Source organism: Octopus sinensis, linkage group LG12 (genome assembly GCF_006345805.1).
Source record: "Octopus sinensis linkage group LG12, ASM634580v1, whole genome shotgun sequence".
Classification (NCBI taxonomy): Eukaryota; Metazoa; Mollusca; class Cephalopoda; order Octopoda; family Octopodidae; genus Octopus; species Octopus sinensis.
The window spans coordinates 59,413,946-59,427,865 of NC_043008.1; the positions used below are offsets into that span (position 1 = coordinate 59,413,946).

The following is a 13,920-nucleotide window of genomic DNA, read 5'->3' on the forward strand; positions in this document are numbered from 1 at the left end:
GTTCAAATTCCGCCGACGTCGACTTTGCCTTTCATCCTTTCGGGGTCGATAAATTAAGTACCAGTTACGCACTGGGGTCGATGGAATCGATTTAATCGCTTTGTCTATCCTTTTCGTCCCCCTCTATGTTTAGCCCCTTGTGGGTAATAAAGAAACAGGTATTTCGTCTGCCGTTACGTTCTGAGTTCAAATTCCGCCGACGTCGACTTTGCCTTTCATCCTTTCGGGGTCGATAAATTAAGTACCAGTTACGCACTGGGGTCGATGGAATCGACTTAATCGCTTTGTCTATCCTTGTTCGTCCCCTCTGTGTTTAGCCCCTTGTGGGTAATAAAGAAACAGGTATTTCGCCTGCCGTTACGTTCTGAGTTCAAATTCCGCCGACGTCGACTTTGCCTTTCATCCTTTCGGGGTCGATAAATTAAGTACCAGTTACGCACTGGGGTCGATGGAATCGACTTTATCGCTTTGTCTATCCTTGTTCGTCCCCTCTATGTTTAGAGCCCCTTGTGAGTAATAAAAAACAAGGTATTTCGTCTTGCCGTTACGTTCTGAGTTCAAATTCCGCCGACGTCGACTTTGCCTTTCATCCTTTCGGGGTCGATAAATTAAGTACCAGTTACGCACTGGGGTCGATGGAATCGACTTAATCGCTTTGTCTATCCTTGTTCGTCCCCTCTATGTTTAGCCCCTTGTGGGTAATAAAGAAACAGGTATTTCGTCTGCCGTTACGTTCTGAGTTCAAATTCCGCCGACGTCGACTTTGCCTTTCATCCTTTCGGGGTCGATAAATTAAGTACCAGTTACGCACTGGGGTCGATGGAATCGACTTAATCGCTTTGTCTATCCTTGTTCGTCCCCTCTGTGTTAGCCCCTGTGGTAATAAAGAAACAGGTATTTCGTCTGCCGTCGACGTTCCTGAGTTTAAAATTCCGCCGACGCGAAATCGAACCCTACCCCCTCTCCCCCCCCTTTGCCCTTTCATCCTTTCGGGTTCGATTAAATTAAGTACCGTTACGCACTGGGGTCGATGGATCGACTTAATCGCTTTGTCTATCCTTGTTCGTCCCCTCTGTGTTTAGCCCCTTGTGGGTAATAAAGAAACAGGTATTTCGTCTGCCGTTACGTTCTGAGTTCAAATTCCGCCGACGTCGACTTTGCCTTTCATCCTTTCGGGGTCGATAAATTAAGTACCAGTTACGCACTGGGGTCGATGGAATCGACTTAATCGCTTTGTCTATCCTTGTTCGTCCTCCCTCTGTGTTTAGCCCCTTGTGGGTAGTAAAGAAATATATATATACATTATAGATAGATAGATAGATAGATAGATAGATAGATAGATAGAGATAGATAGATAGATAGATAGATAGATGATGGATGGATGGATGGATAGGTAGGTAGGTAGGTAGGTAGGTAGGTAGGTAGGTAGGTAGGTAGGTGGATAGATAGATAGATAGATAGATAGATAGAAGATAGATAGATATATAGATTCTACGGATATGCATATATATATGTACATGTATATATATATACATATATATATATACATATTTATTATATATATATATATATAATATATAATATATAATATTATTATGTATATTTATATATACATGCATATATACATACATATGTATATAGTTGATTATATACGTTGTATGTGTGTGTGTTTGCATATGTTTATGTTTGTATGCATTTATGTTTCGTATTACTATCTGTATAATTTTATTTATTACATATGAACATATTTCTATGCATACGCGTGTATATAATAACAATATCAATTAAACACGTACATACATCATAATACAAACATCAATTCTGTAAATTATATATCACATATATATGTGCGTGTGTTTGATTGTGTACGTGTGTGTTTATATATATATTGTGTGTGTGTGTGTGGTGTGTGTGTGTATGTGTGTGTGTGTTGTGTGTGTGTGTGTGTGTGTGTGTGTGTGTGTGTGTGTGTGTGTGTTATGTATAGATATATAGGTTTGAATATAGTGCGCGTGTGTGTGCGCGCGCTGGCATGCGTTTGATGTAAAGAATGGTGTGTGTAGACATTTTTTTATAAAGTTTAAATGTATACGTACACATATAAATGTTTGCACAGCCAGAGACATTAACACACACAAACATCCATACACACACACACATACAAATACAGATATATTCCTATTAATTATTATATTTTAATATAAAATTACACATATGTGTGTATGTATATATTTATATATAAACATACATGCTTCTCTAGACAAGTATATATATATTTATATATTTATATATATATATATATATATACTATATATATATATATATTTGTGTGTATGTGTGCGTGTCTATATATATGTGTGTGTGTATGTATATATATATAATACATGTGTGTGTGTGTGTCTATGTATGCATAGTAAAATATGTTATATATTGTTTTATGTATTCCATCACTATTACATAAATCAATTATCTTTCGTATTCACTCTATATCATATATATATAATATATATATATATATTATACACACACATTTATATATATACATATACATATATACATATATGTGCATGTATGTATATCTATATCTATCTATCTATCTATATATATATATTATATATATATACATATATATATATATGTATATGTGTATGAATATATATTTATATATATATTATATATATATATATATATATATATATATATATGTATGTATGTATTATATGTGTTGGTGAATATATATATATAAGAATACAGTGTACATTCAAACACATAAGCGATAACCAATGATGTATATATATATATATTATACATATATATATTATATATATATATATATATTATATATATATATGCATGAAATAATAACTGTTATATGTAAACGTGTATGTGGAGAGAGAGAGAGAGAGAGTCCGTGGGGAGGGAAGAGTGAATGATGCCCAAAGAGAACTTTATTTATTAATTTATATAATCATATACAAATTAGTATAAAAGTGCATCTAAAAGAATGATATATGCATATAACAGGAGCAGGAACAGATGCCTCGAAGCAATCTACGTTTGCATACGTGTGTGCATGTGCGTCTTTTTTTCTATGTGCGTGCATTTGCTTATGTTTGTGTCTGTGTATATTTGTGTGTGTATGTGCACGGATATGTAGTTTTAGGTATTTTAATTATGCAGGTGTAATGTATTTTAATACGTTGCTTAAATAAGTATACGTATGTATTGATACCTGTCCATATATATGTATATATATATATATATATATATATATATATATATTATATATATATATCTATGTGTGTGTGTATATACATATATATATATATATATACGTATATATATATATGTGTGTAATATATTATACATATATATACATATATATGCATATATATACATATATATACATATATATATACATAACATATATATAGATTACATATATATATACGTGTATATATATATAATATATATGTATATACATATATATATATGTAGTGTGTGTGTATACATGTGTGTATGCATGTACGCAAATATGTCTATAAATATATATATACGTATGTATAATTGCAAGTGTATATTTATATAAGTTTACATACATATACACATATTATTATATGTACGCGTGTGTTTGTAGTATCTATATATATATATATATACATATATATACATATACAAATACATATACATATACACACACACACACAAACATATATATATATATATACCTGGTGACAGTTTATAATATGGAATAGATTGTAGAGAGATACATAGATTTATTAGCTGGCTGCTTTCATTTTCCATGTATTAGCCGTTTAGCCGTTGAACCGCTTCTGCAAATGTGTTTGCACAGATTTTAATAAAATCATAAAACCTTGCGGCTTTTTTAAGCGGGAATTGCTAAGTAGTAATTAACAAGTGCTGTGTGGTATAGATGCATAAAGCAAGCGATGTGTTCATATGCACTATGTGCATGTGCGCTTTTCTCCATCTGTTGCAGTGAAACTATGTTTGCATTAATTTGTGCAGTTTTTTCTTTTTGTTTTTGTTTCAACCACCACCACAACCACCACCACCTCCATTTTCTAATCAGTAAGGAAGAGCAATCAGGTAAACGTTTCAGGCCCTCAGAGTATGTTTGCAGAGGTGGTGTTCTCTTCAAACCGGATGTCCTACCCGAATGCTTGCCACGGATTAAATTCTGCCAAAAGCACCCAGGCTAGGAGATGCTGAGGTCAAGAATCAGACGACGGACTTAGTATTTGCACCCAAGCAGGCGACAGAAGAAATTGTACACAGACGGCACAAAGCTGAAATAATCAAATATTTCAAATTTTGACACAAGGCCAGCAACTTTTAGAGTGATAGAGATTAATCGATTAGTGCGACCCCAGAGATCAACTAGTGTTTATTTCATCGGCCCCAGAAGGATGAACGGCAAATTCGATCTCACCGGCATTTGAACCGCTAACAATTTTATGCGCCACGGTAATGATTCTTCAAGCTCGCCTACTTTTATTGTAATAATAACCTTTTATACTACAAGCACAAAGCCTGGATTTTTGTGGGGAAACAGTACTTGACTTATATTATTGACCCCGAAAGGATGAAAGGCAAAGTCGACCTCGGCGGAATTTAAACACAGAACGTAGCGACGGGCGAAATACTTGGCGGTATTCCGTCCGCTAGCGATTCTACCAGCTCGCTGCCTTATTATACAGTAATAATAATAATTGTGGAGGCGCAATGGCCCAGTGGTTAGGGCAGCGGACTCGCGATCGTAGGATCGCGGTTTCGATTCCCAGACCGGGCGTTGTGAGTGTTTATTGAGCGAAAACACGTAAAGCTCCACGAGGCTCCGGCAGGGGATGGTGGTGATCCCTGCTGTACTCTTTCACCACAACTTTCTTTCATTCTTACTTTCCCTGTTTCTGTTGTACCTGTATTTCAAAGGGCGCCTTGTCACTCTCTGTGTCACGCTGAATATCCCCGAGAACTACGTTAAGGGTACACGTGTCTGTGGAGTGCTCAGCCACTTACACGTTAATTTCACGAGCAGGCTGTTCCGTTGATCGGATCAACAGGAACCCTCGTCGTCGTAACCGACGGAGTGCTTCCATCCCAATAATAATTACTTTTAATATAGGCACAAAACTTGGGATTTGAAGGAAGAGAGATCATAAAATTATTCAACCCGAATCTCGTGCTATGAGTCTATACATACTGATCTATTTGACCACGATGGAATTTCAACTCAAAATGCAAACTGACGTAACTAAATATGAAAGACATTTCGTTTGATGTTCAAGCCATCCTGCCGCTGCACCGGCCTAGTAATAATAATGGTTTCTACTTTAGGAACAGGGCCAGCTGTTCACATGGATGGGATTAATCTTTACCATCAATTCCAGTTCTTGTCTGATACTTTATTTTATCGACGTCTTAAGGATGAATGGCAAAGTTTTCATACTACAGGCACAAGATGTAAAATTTTACGGGAGGGAGCTAGTCGGATACGTCGCCCCCCCCCCCCCCCCCGTGCTCATCTGGCACTTATTTTATCGGCTGCTAGAGGAACAGCATAGTCAGCCCCAATAAAAATTTTCAACTCAGAACGTTAAGACGGAAGAAATGCTCTTAAGTGTCTTACCCAGTGTGCTAATGTTTCTTTTAGCTCACGGCCTTCGAAAGCTGTAACAAATATTCTTTTCTACTATAAGCATTGAAATTTTGAAGGAGAGCGCTAGTCGATCACATCGATTCTAGTGCTCAACTGGTACTTATTTTATCGGCCTGGAAGGAAGGATGGAAGGCAAAGTCGACCCCGGCAGTATTTGCGCTCAGAACGTAAAGGTGGAGAGCTAAAGATTCTGCCAGTTTGCTGCCTTCAAAGGCCGGAATAAATGATGCAGGACAAATAGTTCGACGTTTTTACACTTCCGCCAATTCTCTACAGCGAATTGTTTTTGTCGCCGCCGGCAGGATTTGAACTCAGAGTGTGGAGGGTCGAAACAAATAACATGAGGCACTGTGTCAGAGGTTCAAATATCTCTGCTTATTCTTTCACCCTATAGTCTTTTCAAGAGTGGTTGGGGTAAGCCGGAGTGAAGCTGAGGAAAGAGACGGAAAAAGAGTAGCTCAAACCTGAAGTTTCGTAAACATATACTCTTTTACTTGTTTCAGTCATTTGACTGCGGCCATGCTGGAGCACCGCCTTTAGTCGAGCAAATATACCCCGGGACTTATTCTTTGTAAGCCCAGTACTTATTCTATCGGTCTCTTTTGCCGAACCGCTAAGTGACGGGGACGTAAACACACCAGCATCGGTTGTCAAGCAATGGTACAGGGACAAACACAGACACACAAATACGCACAAACATATACATATACATATATACGACAGGCTTCTTTCAGTTTCCGTCTACCAAATCCACTCACAAGGCATTGGTCGGCTCGGGGCTATAGCAGAAGACACTTGCCCAAGATGCCACGCAGTAGGACTGAACCCGGAACCATGTGGTTTGTTAGCAAGCTACTTACCACACAGCCACTCCTGCACCTTGTTTATATATAAGTTTTTTTAGAGAAAACCATGGATTTTTCTCTCGATTATTTACTACTTTGACACGAAGTTTCTTTTGTTTATTTTAGCCAAGGTACAGGAATAAGAATACCTCGGAGAGAAATGTATAGTCATAAGCGACAGCGATCCCACAATATTTAATGATTGCAGGGCGAGCATAAGTATGTAACCAAATACAATACACAAAAGTAATATGAAGTAAGACAATTATATATATATATATATATATATATATATATATACGAGGGGCTGGTGAGGAGTTCTTGGAGGATCATTTATGATTTTATCCCACAAATTCTCCTCTGAGATTCAAACACTTATTGCAGTGGTCTTTCAGTTTTTTTAGGCCTTTTCAAAGAACTTGGAAGGTTGGCCCTCCAACCGGGTCTGTCGCGACACCTTTAAAGACAGGAATTTTCAGCGCCCCCACGTATGTGTGTGTATGTATGAGAATAGGTGTATGTATGTATATGTGTATGTAGATATGTATGTAACGCCCACTAGTGCTTGATTATTATTCGTTTTATCAACCTCGACAGAATGAAAGGTAAAGTCGACCTCGGCGAGATTTGAACTCAGAACGTAAAGACGTACGATACAGATAGATAGATAGATAGATAGATAGATAGATAGATAGATAGATAGATAGATAGATAGATAGATACATACATACATACATCATACATACATACATACATACATACATACATACTTACATACATACATACGCATATATAGATATATATATATGTGTGTATTATATATATATATATATATATATATAATATATTATATATACTAGATAAAGTAGAAAGAAAGATAGGTAGATAGTAGATAGATAGATACATACCATACATGTATATGCGTGTGCGTGTGTGCGTGTGGATTAGGAGACATTTTTTTATAGATGTATGTATACATTTCTGCATACATATGACGTACAGTGTGATATGTAGAGATAGATGCATATGTACATATATGTATATATATATATATATATATTATATATATATATATATACTATATATATTAATTATTATAATATATACGCATGTATAATTATATAAATATATGTGTTCTGTGAGATACGAGTCACCAAATGATTAAATATGACAACGATTGTATCTTTGTATGGGTGTGTTTTTGTGGGATGTAAAATTGCAATATGATATATATTAGTATTTTCGTATATGCGTATGTATGTACATATGAACGTATACAGGTATCGCTATATGAATGCATATATGTAGGTACGCACATATCTTTGTGTGTGTGTTTGTGTATGTGCACATGTAGTTTTGTAGTTTTGTATGTATGTAGGCGGCCATGTTGCATTTACAAATTTCAATGAGAGAGTGCGTGCGTGCCCGTAAGTATGCATATGTGTGTATATGCATGTATATATGGTGTATGTGCATGTGAGAGAAAGAGAGAGAGATAGGGAGAGTAAGAAGGCGTGTGAAAGAGAATGTGTATGCGTGTCTGTGTTTTGTCAATGTGTCACACGTGCGTTTATGCCGCTTCTGTGTTTGTGCGTATATCTTTCTGTGTGGGATTTTATTTGCAATCAAGTCCGCCGACACCATCGGCCGGAAATCAATACCGGTTGCTGATTGGACGTACTTGTTCTCGTGACATCACGAAGCCCTGCCTTTGCTAACAATATAAGATGCTGAAAAATAATGAATATTATCATACATTCTTCTCAGCAAATCCTAACAGTGGTGGTACATTCTCAAAAACCAAAAGAAAAGAGAAGAAAAAATATAAATATATATTTAAATAATAATTTATTCATATATTTACATATTTATATATATATATACACACACCTTAAAACAACAACGTAATTTATAAGAGGTGCCAGACGAACAGTATATAGTAAACGAAGAAGAATTCTTTCTGAGAAGTCTGTTTGAAGGGCTGCAGAAGAAAAAAAATCACAATCACAAACATAAACACACACAGGAACTCAAAAATGTTCTGCAAACATTTGTCATTTGTTGCCATCACAATCTGTTTCTTGTTGGTATTGGCCAAAACAGTAAGTAGACATTTCCATTCCTTATGTGTATGACAGCATGCGTGGTTTTGTTACGTTCTATATATACATATATGTATATATATATATATATATATATATATATATATATATATATATATATATAAAGGCAAATATATAATATATAATATATATATAATATTATATATATATAATAATATATATATATATATATAATATATATAATATATGATATATTATATGATATATATATAATATATATATATATAACATACGTAATATATATATAATATATAAAATATATATATAATATGTATAATATATATATATTCACATATATATATATAATATATATTCACACACATACATACATACGTACGTACGTACATACATACATACATATATACATGCATGCATACATACGTAGTACAGACATGCATACATATACACTCATATATATATATATACACACACACATAAATATATTATGTGCCTACATATCTATATATATATATATAATATATATATATTAAAAGTCTTTAAGTATGTATAAATATATGTATTTATGTTGTATTTGTGTATGGTCTCACAGCACGCGCACATACCACACCAATGCTACACGCACGCGCACACACTACACCATACATATACATATATATACATATATATACATATATATATATATATATATATATATATATATATATATATATATATATATATAACGGGAAGGTTTACGAAAATAAACAAAAGACGAAGGCAGGTGGAGTACAAACAAACAAATGTATTAGTATGGCGCTCAGGAATAGAAATAGAACAAGTCTTTTACGTTTCAAGCCTACGCGCTTCGACAGAAAGATACACAGAAAAAAAACAAGGAGAGAAACAAGGAGAGAAAAAAATGCGTGTAGGAGATAACGATCTATCATGTATATATACACTCACACATATATATAGTCGTATATGTGTGGGGGATGAAGTCGCGTGGTTTAGTGGTTAAGGTGTTGCACTCTTGATCATGATACTCTGATTTAGATTCTTGGAGCAGACGATCCATTGTGTCCTCAAGAAAAACACTTCATTTTCCCTTGCTCCAGTTCCATCCAGCTAGTAAAATTGAGTAGAATCCTGCAGCGGACCTTCAAACCAACCTTCTGATCCCATCTTGGACAGGACCTTTGGTCCATTTTTGATAGACACATACCAATATACACACATACCAATATACACACGTACCAATATACACACGTTCGGTAGACACATACCAATATACACACGTACCAATATACACACGTTCGGTAGACACATACCAATATACACACGTACGTACGTATATATTTGTATATGAATGTATGTTTGTTAGTTTGTATAAATGATATTCCGTTCAGTTCATATTCTCTCAAATTTAGTAACATACTTTTATATATATACTGCGGTGGCTATATACATCTAAATTTATTGCCATGTATAATTTTGCTGTCGTCTTTACTCTATATTCGAACCTGTTAGCCGTATATTCTCAACAGCGTTCTCCTTAAAGATGTTAACGAAAACATTTAAACGATACCATGTTTCGTGTCCCATCTCCGACGATACAAAGTGTTCAATCGTCGACATTTTGACCTCTCAGCTTTATCCTGACAATTGTTTTCCTATCTAATTGTTTTCGTTGTTACGGTTTACTAGTAAACTTTTGTGACGAGTGAGAAATGCTACTCCATAACCCGCCAAAGTTTCTTTAATTGCTAACAAAGTGATCAAACTCCTCCTGTGTGTGCCGTTTTAATTTTGGGGCGTGGTTCGAAGACTGCATGTGGTACTCCTACAACACGTTTAATTACGTCTGTTGTGTTGTTTGTTAAGGCGGCGAGCTGGCAGACTCGTTAGCACGCCGGGCGAAATGCGTGGCCGTATTTCGTCTGCTGTTACGTTCTGAGTTCAAATTCCGCCGAGGTCGACTTTGCCTTTCATCCTTTCGGGGTCGATAAATTAAGTACCAGTTACACCCTGGGGTCGATGTAATCGACATAATCCGTTTGTCCCCTCTGTATTTAGCCCCTTGTGGGCAGTAGTGAAATACTGTTGTGTTGTTTGTTATTTGTTTTTGTTTGTTTGTTTGGTTACCTGTCTGTTTCCAAACGCAAACTTTTACAATTCTTTGTTATTGCTATTTTATTAATGCTATCATTAAACGAGAGACGGTGGCGAACTGGCAGAATCGTCAGCGCGCTGGATGAAATGCTTAGCGATATTTCGACCGTCGTTTCGCTCTCTGAGTTCGAATTTCACCGAGGTCAATTTTTTCCTTTCATCCTTTCGGGGTCGATAAATTAAGTACCAGTGAAACACTGGAGTCGATGTAATTGACTAGACTCCTACCCAGAAATCTGAGGCCTTGTGCCTTCAGCAGAAATGATTACGATGAGAAAGTGGTATTTCGCTTATCGCTACGTTCTGAGTTCAAATTCCGCCGAGTTCGACTTTGCCTTTCATCCTTTTGAAGTCGATAAATTTAGTACCTGTGAAACATTGGGGTCGATGTAATCTACTAGTCACCTCCCCCACCCAAATTTGAGGCTTGTGTCTCCAGCAGAATGGATTATTACAACGAGAATCTTTAGCATGCCGGACAAAATGCTTAGCGGCATTTCATCTGTCTTTACGTTCTTAATTCTAACACCACCGAGGTCGACTTTGCCTTTCATCCTTTCGGGGTCGATTAAATAAGTACCAGTTACGCACTGAGGTCGATGTAATCGGCTTAATCCCTTTGTCTGTCCTTGTTTGTCCCCTCTGTGTGTAGTCCCTTGTGGGTAGTAAAGAAATAGGAAGCGTTAGTACACCGAGAAAATGCTTGGCGGTATTTCGTCCGTCTTTACGTTTTGAATTCAAATTCTTCTGATTTCGATTTTATCTTTCATCCTTTCGGCGTCGATGAGAAAGAATAGTACCAGTTGACCGCTGGGGCTGATGTAATCGACTGAGTTCCTTCCCACCAAATTTCTGGTCTAGTGCCAAAATTTTAAGCCAATATCATTATTAGCTGCAGGATAAAAATTTCCCTTTACAGAGGAAAAGTGTGTGCGTTTGTATGTGCATGTGTGTGTGAGAGAGAGGGGGAGGGGAGCGGGAGTTGGAAGAAAACATTTTAAAACTTTGAGTCCAACATATTAGTATAAGGTTTAGTGATAAACTTTAACTCAGAGTACCAAAGTAAACACGGTGGTAGTCAATTGGCCAAGATTTCAGTCTTATTTAAACACATTCCTTAACATTCTACACTAAACTTTCCTTTTATTATTTAAGAAGCGATAAAATTTTACGTACAACTTTTGTATTAAAATCCATTTGCCCGACTCTGTGTATTTCCAAAATTTGCAGCTTACAACCTTCACATTAAATTCTATCACTACTCTTCTTTCTAATTTTGGCACGAGGCCAAAATTCTCATAGGATGAAGGGAAATGGTTTACATCCATCCCAGTACAAAACTAGTACTTATTTTATTGATCTCGAAAAAGATGAAAGCAAAGTTAGCCTCGCCGAGATTCGAACTCAGATAGTAAAGAGTTGGACAAATACCACAAGCCGTTTCGTACCGACGATCTAATGATTTTGCCAATCCACCGATCATAAAAACCAGAAATTTGGGAGGACCGAGGGTGTCAACTATATCGACCTGGTGCATGAGTCGCACTTTGTTTCATCAACCCCCGAAAAGATGAAAGGCAAAGTTGACCTTGCCGGTATTTGAACTTAGAACGTAATGAGTCGGAGGAATGCCGCTAAGCATTTTATCCGACTCGCTAACGATTCTGTCAGCTCACTGCCTTTCATTCTTTTAAATGATTATAATTACATTTCTGTATTTCCTTTGCAAGATTCTTGATGTGAAGTCAGGCGTTGAAACATATATTGGTATACTTTGGGACGGTCATTTTGCCAATAAACACACGCACTATTTATTTGAGCTTCGCTTTTATTATTATTATTGAGTGAGAGAGCAGTGCATGCCATCAAAGTGACACTGGGGTAAAATATACGAAGCCCAGTATACCCATCATGACTATCCGTCTGTTAAGGGTACACTAGGCACATGCATCACAACAATATGTGCGCGACATGGTGATCTCATATCAAGATAAACAGCGCATGACCTTGCGGGTGGGTCCCAGTTAGAATTTTTTTAGATCGAGTAGCCCATCCCACTCAAAGGGTCCCTGAATAAGGATTGTTTAAGGATGTTGAACGAACCACCCATGTTTATTATTATTATTAATTATTATTACTATTATTATTTGTCAGAGTTCTTTCATCACATATTCTGTGACCTCTTCAATGACAGTCTGTTTTCCGTGTCACCTCAGTCATTTAAGAGGTCACAAAATGTATGACGAAAGAACTCTGACAAATAAACTAATTAAAAAATAAAACTAAAGTGGAGATCAAATAAACAGTGCGTATGTTTTATTGGCAAAATGACCGTCCCTAAATATAGCAATAAATAATGATAGATTTTATCAAATAAAATAGCTTTTACATGCGCTGAAGCAATTTTCATGATGTGTATACATATTTATTATATCACATTGTATATCAGAATATAGCATATTTCATTATCTTTGATCTCTTAATTCTATTACGTTGGTTACGTTGATGATGGCTAGAAGTTTCCACGTAGAAGATTCAGTTAAAACGAGGTACAGACTGTACGGAGGCAAGTTCCTTGTAACTGCAAAGATAAATAAATGTAATTAACATTGAATATTTGTGAGGCGGCGAGCTGACAAAATCATGAACCTGCCTGGCAAAATACTTAGCGGTATTTCACTAAGGCGGCGAGCTGGCAGAAACGTTAGCACGCCGGGCGAAATGCCAAGCGGTATTTCGTCTGCCGCTACGTTCTGAGTTCAAATTCCGCCGAGGTCGACTTTGCCTTTCATCCTTTCGGGGTCGATTAAATAAGTACCAGTTACGCACTGGGGTCGATATAATCGACTTAATCCGTTTGTCTGTCCTTGTTTGTCCTCTCTGTGTTTAGTAAAGAAATAGGTATTTCACTCGTCTTTACTTGCTGAGTTTAAATTCCGCCGAGGTCGACATTGCCTTTCATCCTTTCGGGATAGATAAATTAGGTACCAGTTGAGCACAGGGGTCGATGTAATAGTTTTACCCCCTACCCCAAAATTACCTGCTTTATGTCACAATTTAATACCGATATTGAATATTTGTAGGACGGCGAACTAGTACGATCATTAGCTCGCCACCATGCTTAGCGGCATTTCCTCCATCTTAACGTTCTGAGTTAAAATGC

The 13,920-nt window shown here is 36.3% G+C and overlaps 1 protein-coding gene across 2 annotated transcripts in view; it reads left to right on the forward strand.

Annotated features, from left to right (window-relative positions):
• Positions 1-8,314: 8,314 nt before the first annotated feature.
• LOC115218107 (small cardioactive peptide-related peptide) overlaps positions 8,315-13,920 on the forward strand; it is a 67,336-nt gene continuing 61,730 nt past the window's right edge. Inside the window, exon 1 of one of the 2 annotated variants that reach the window (XM_029787894.2) lies at positions 8,315-8,627. In XM_029787894.2, coding sequence (XP_029643754.1) covers positions 8,562-8,627 — 66 coding nt within the window. In that variant the 5' untranslated portion in view covers positions 8,315-8,561. The remainder of the gene's footprint in view (positions 8,628-13,920) is intronic. The other variant, XM_029787895.2, reaches the window with a different exon arrangement.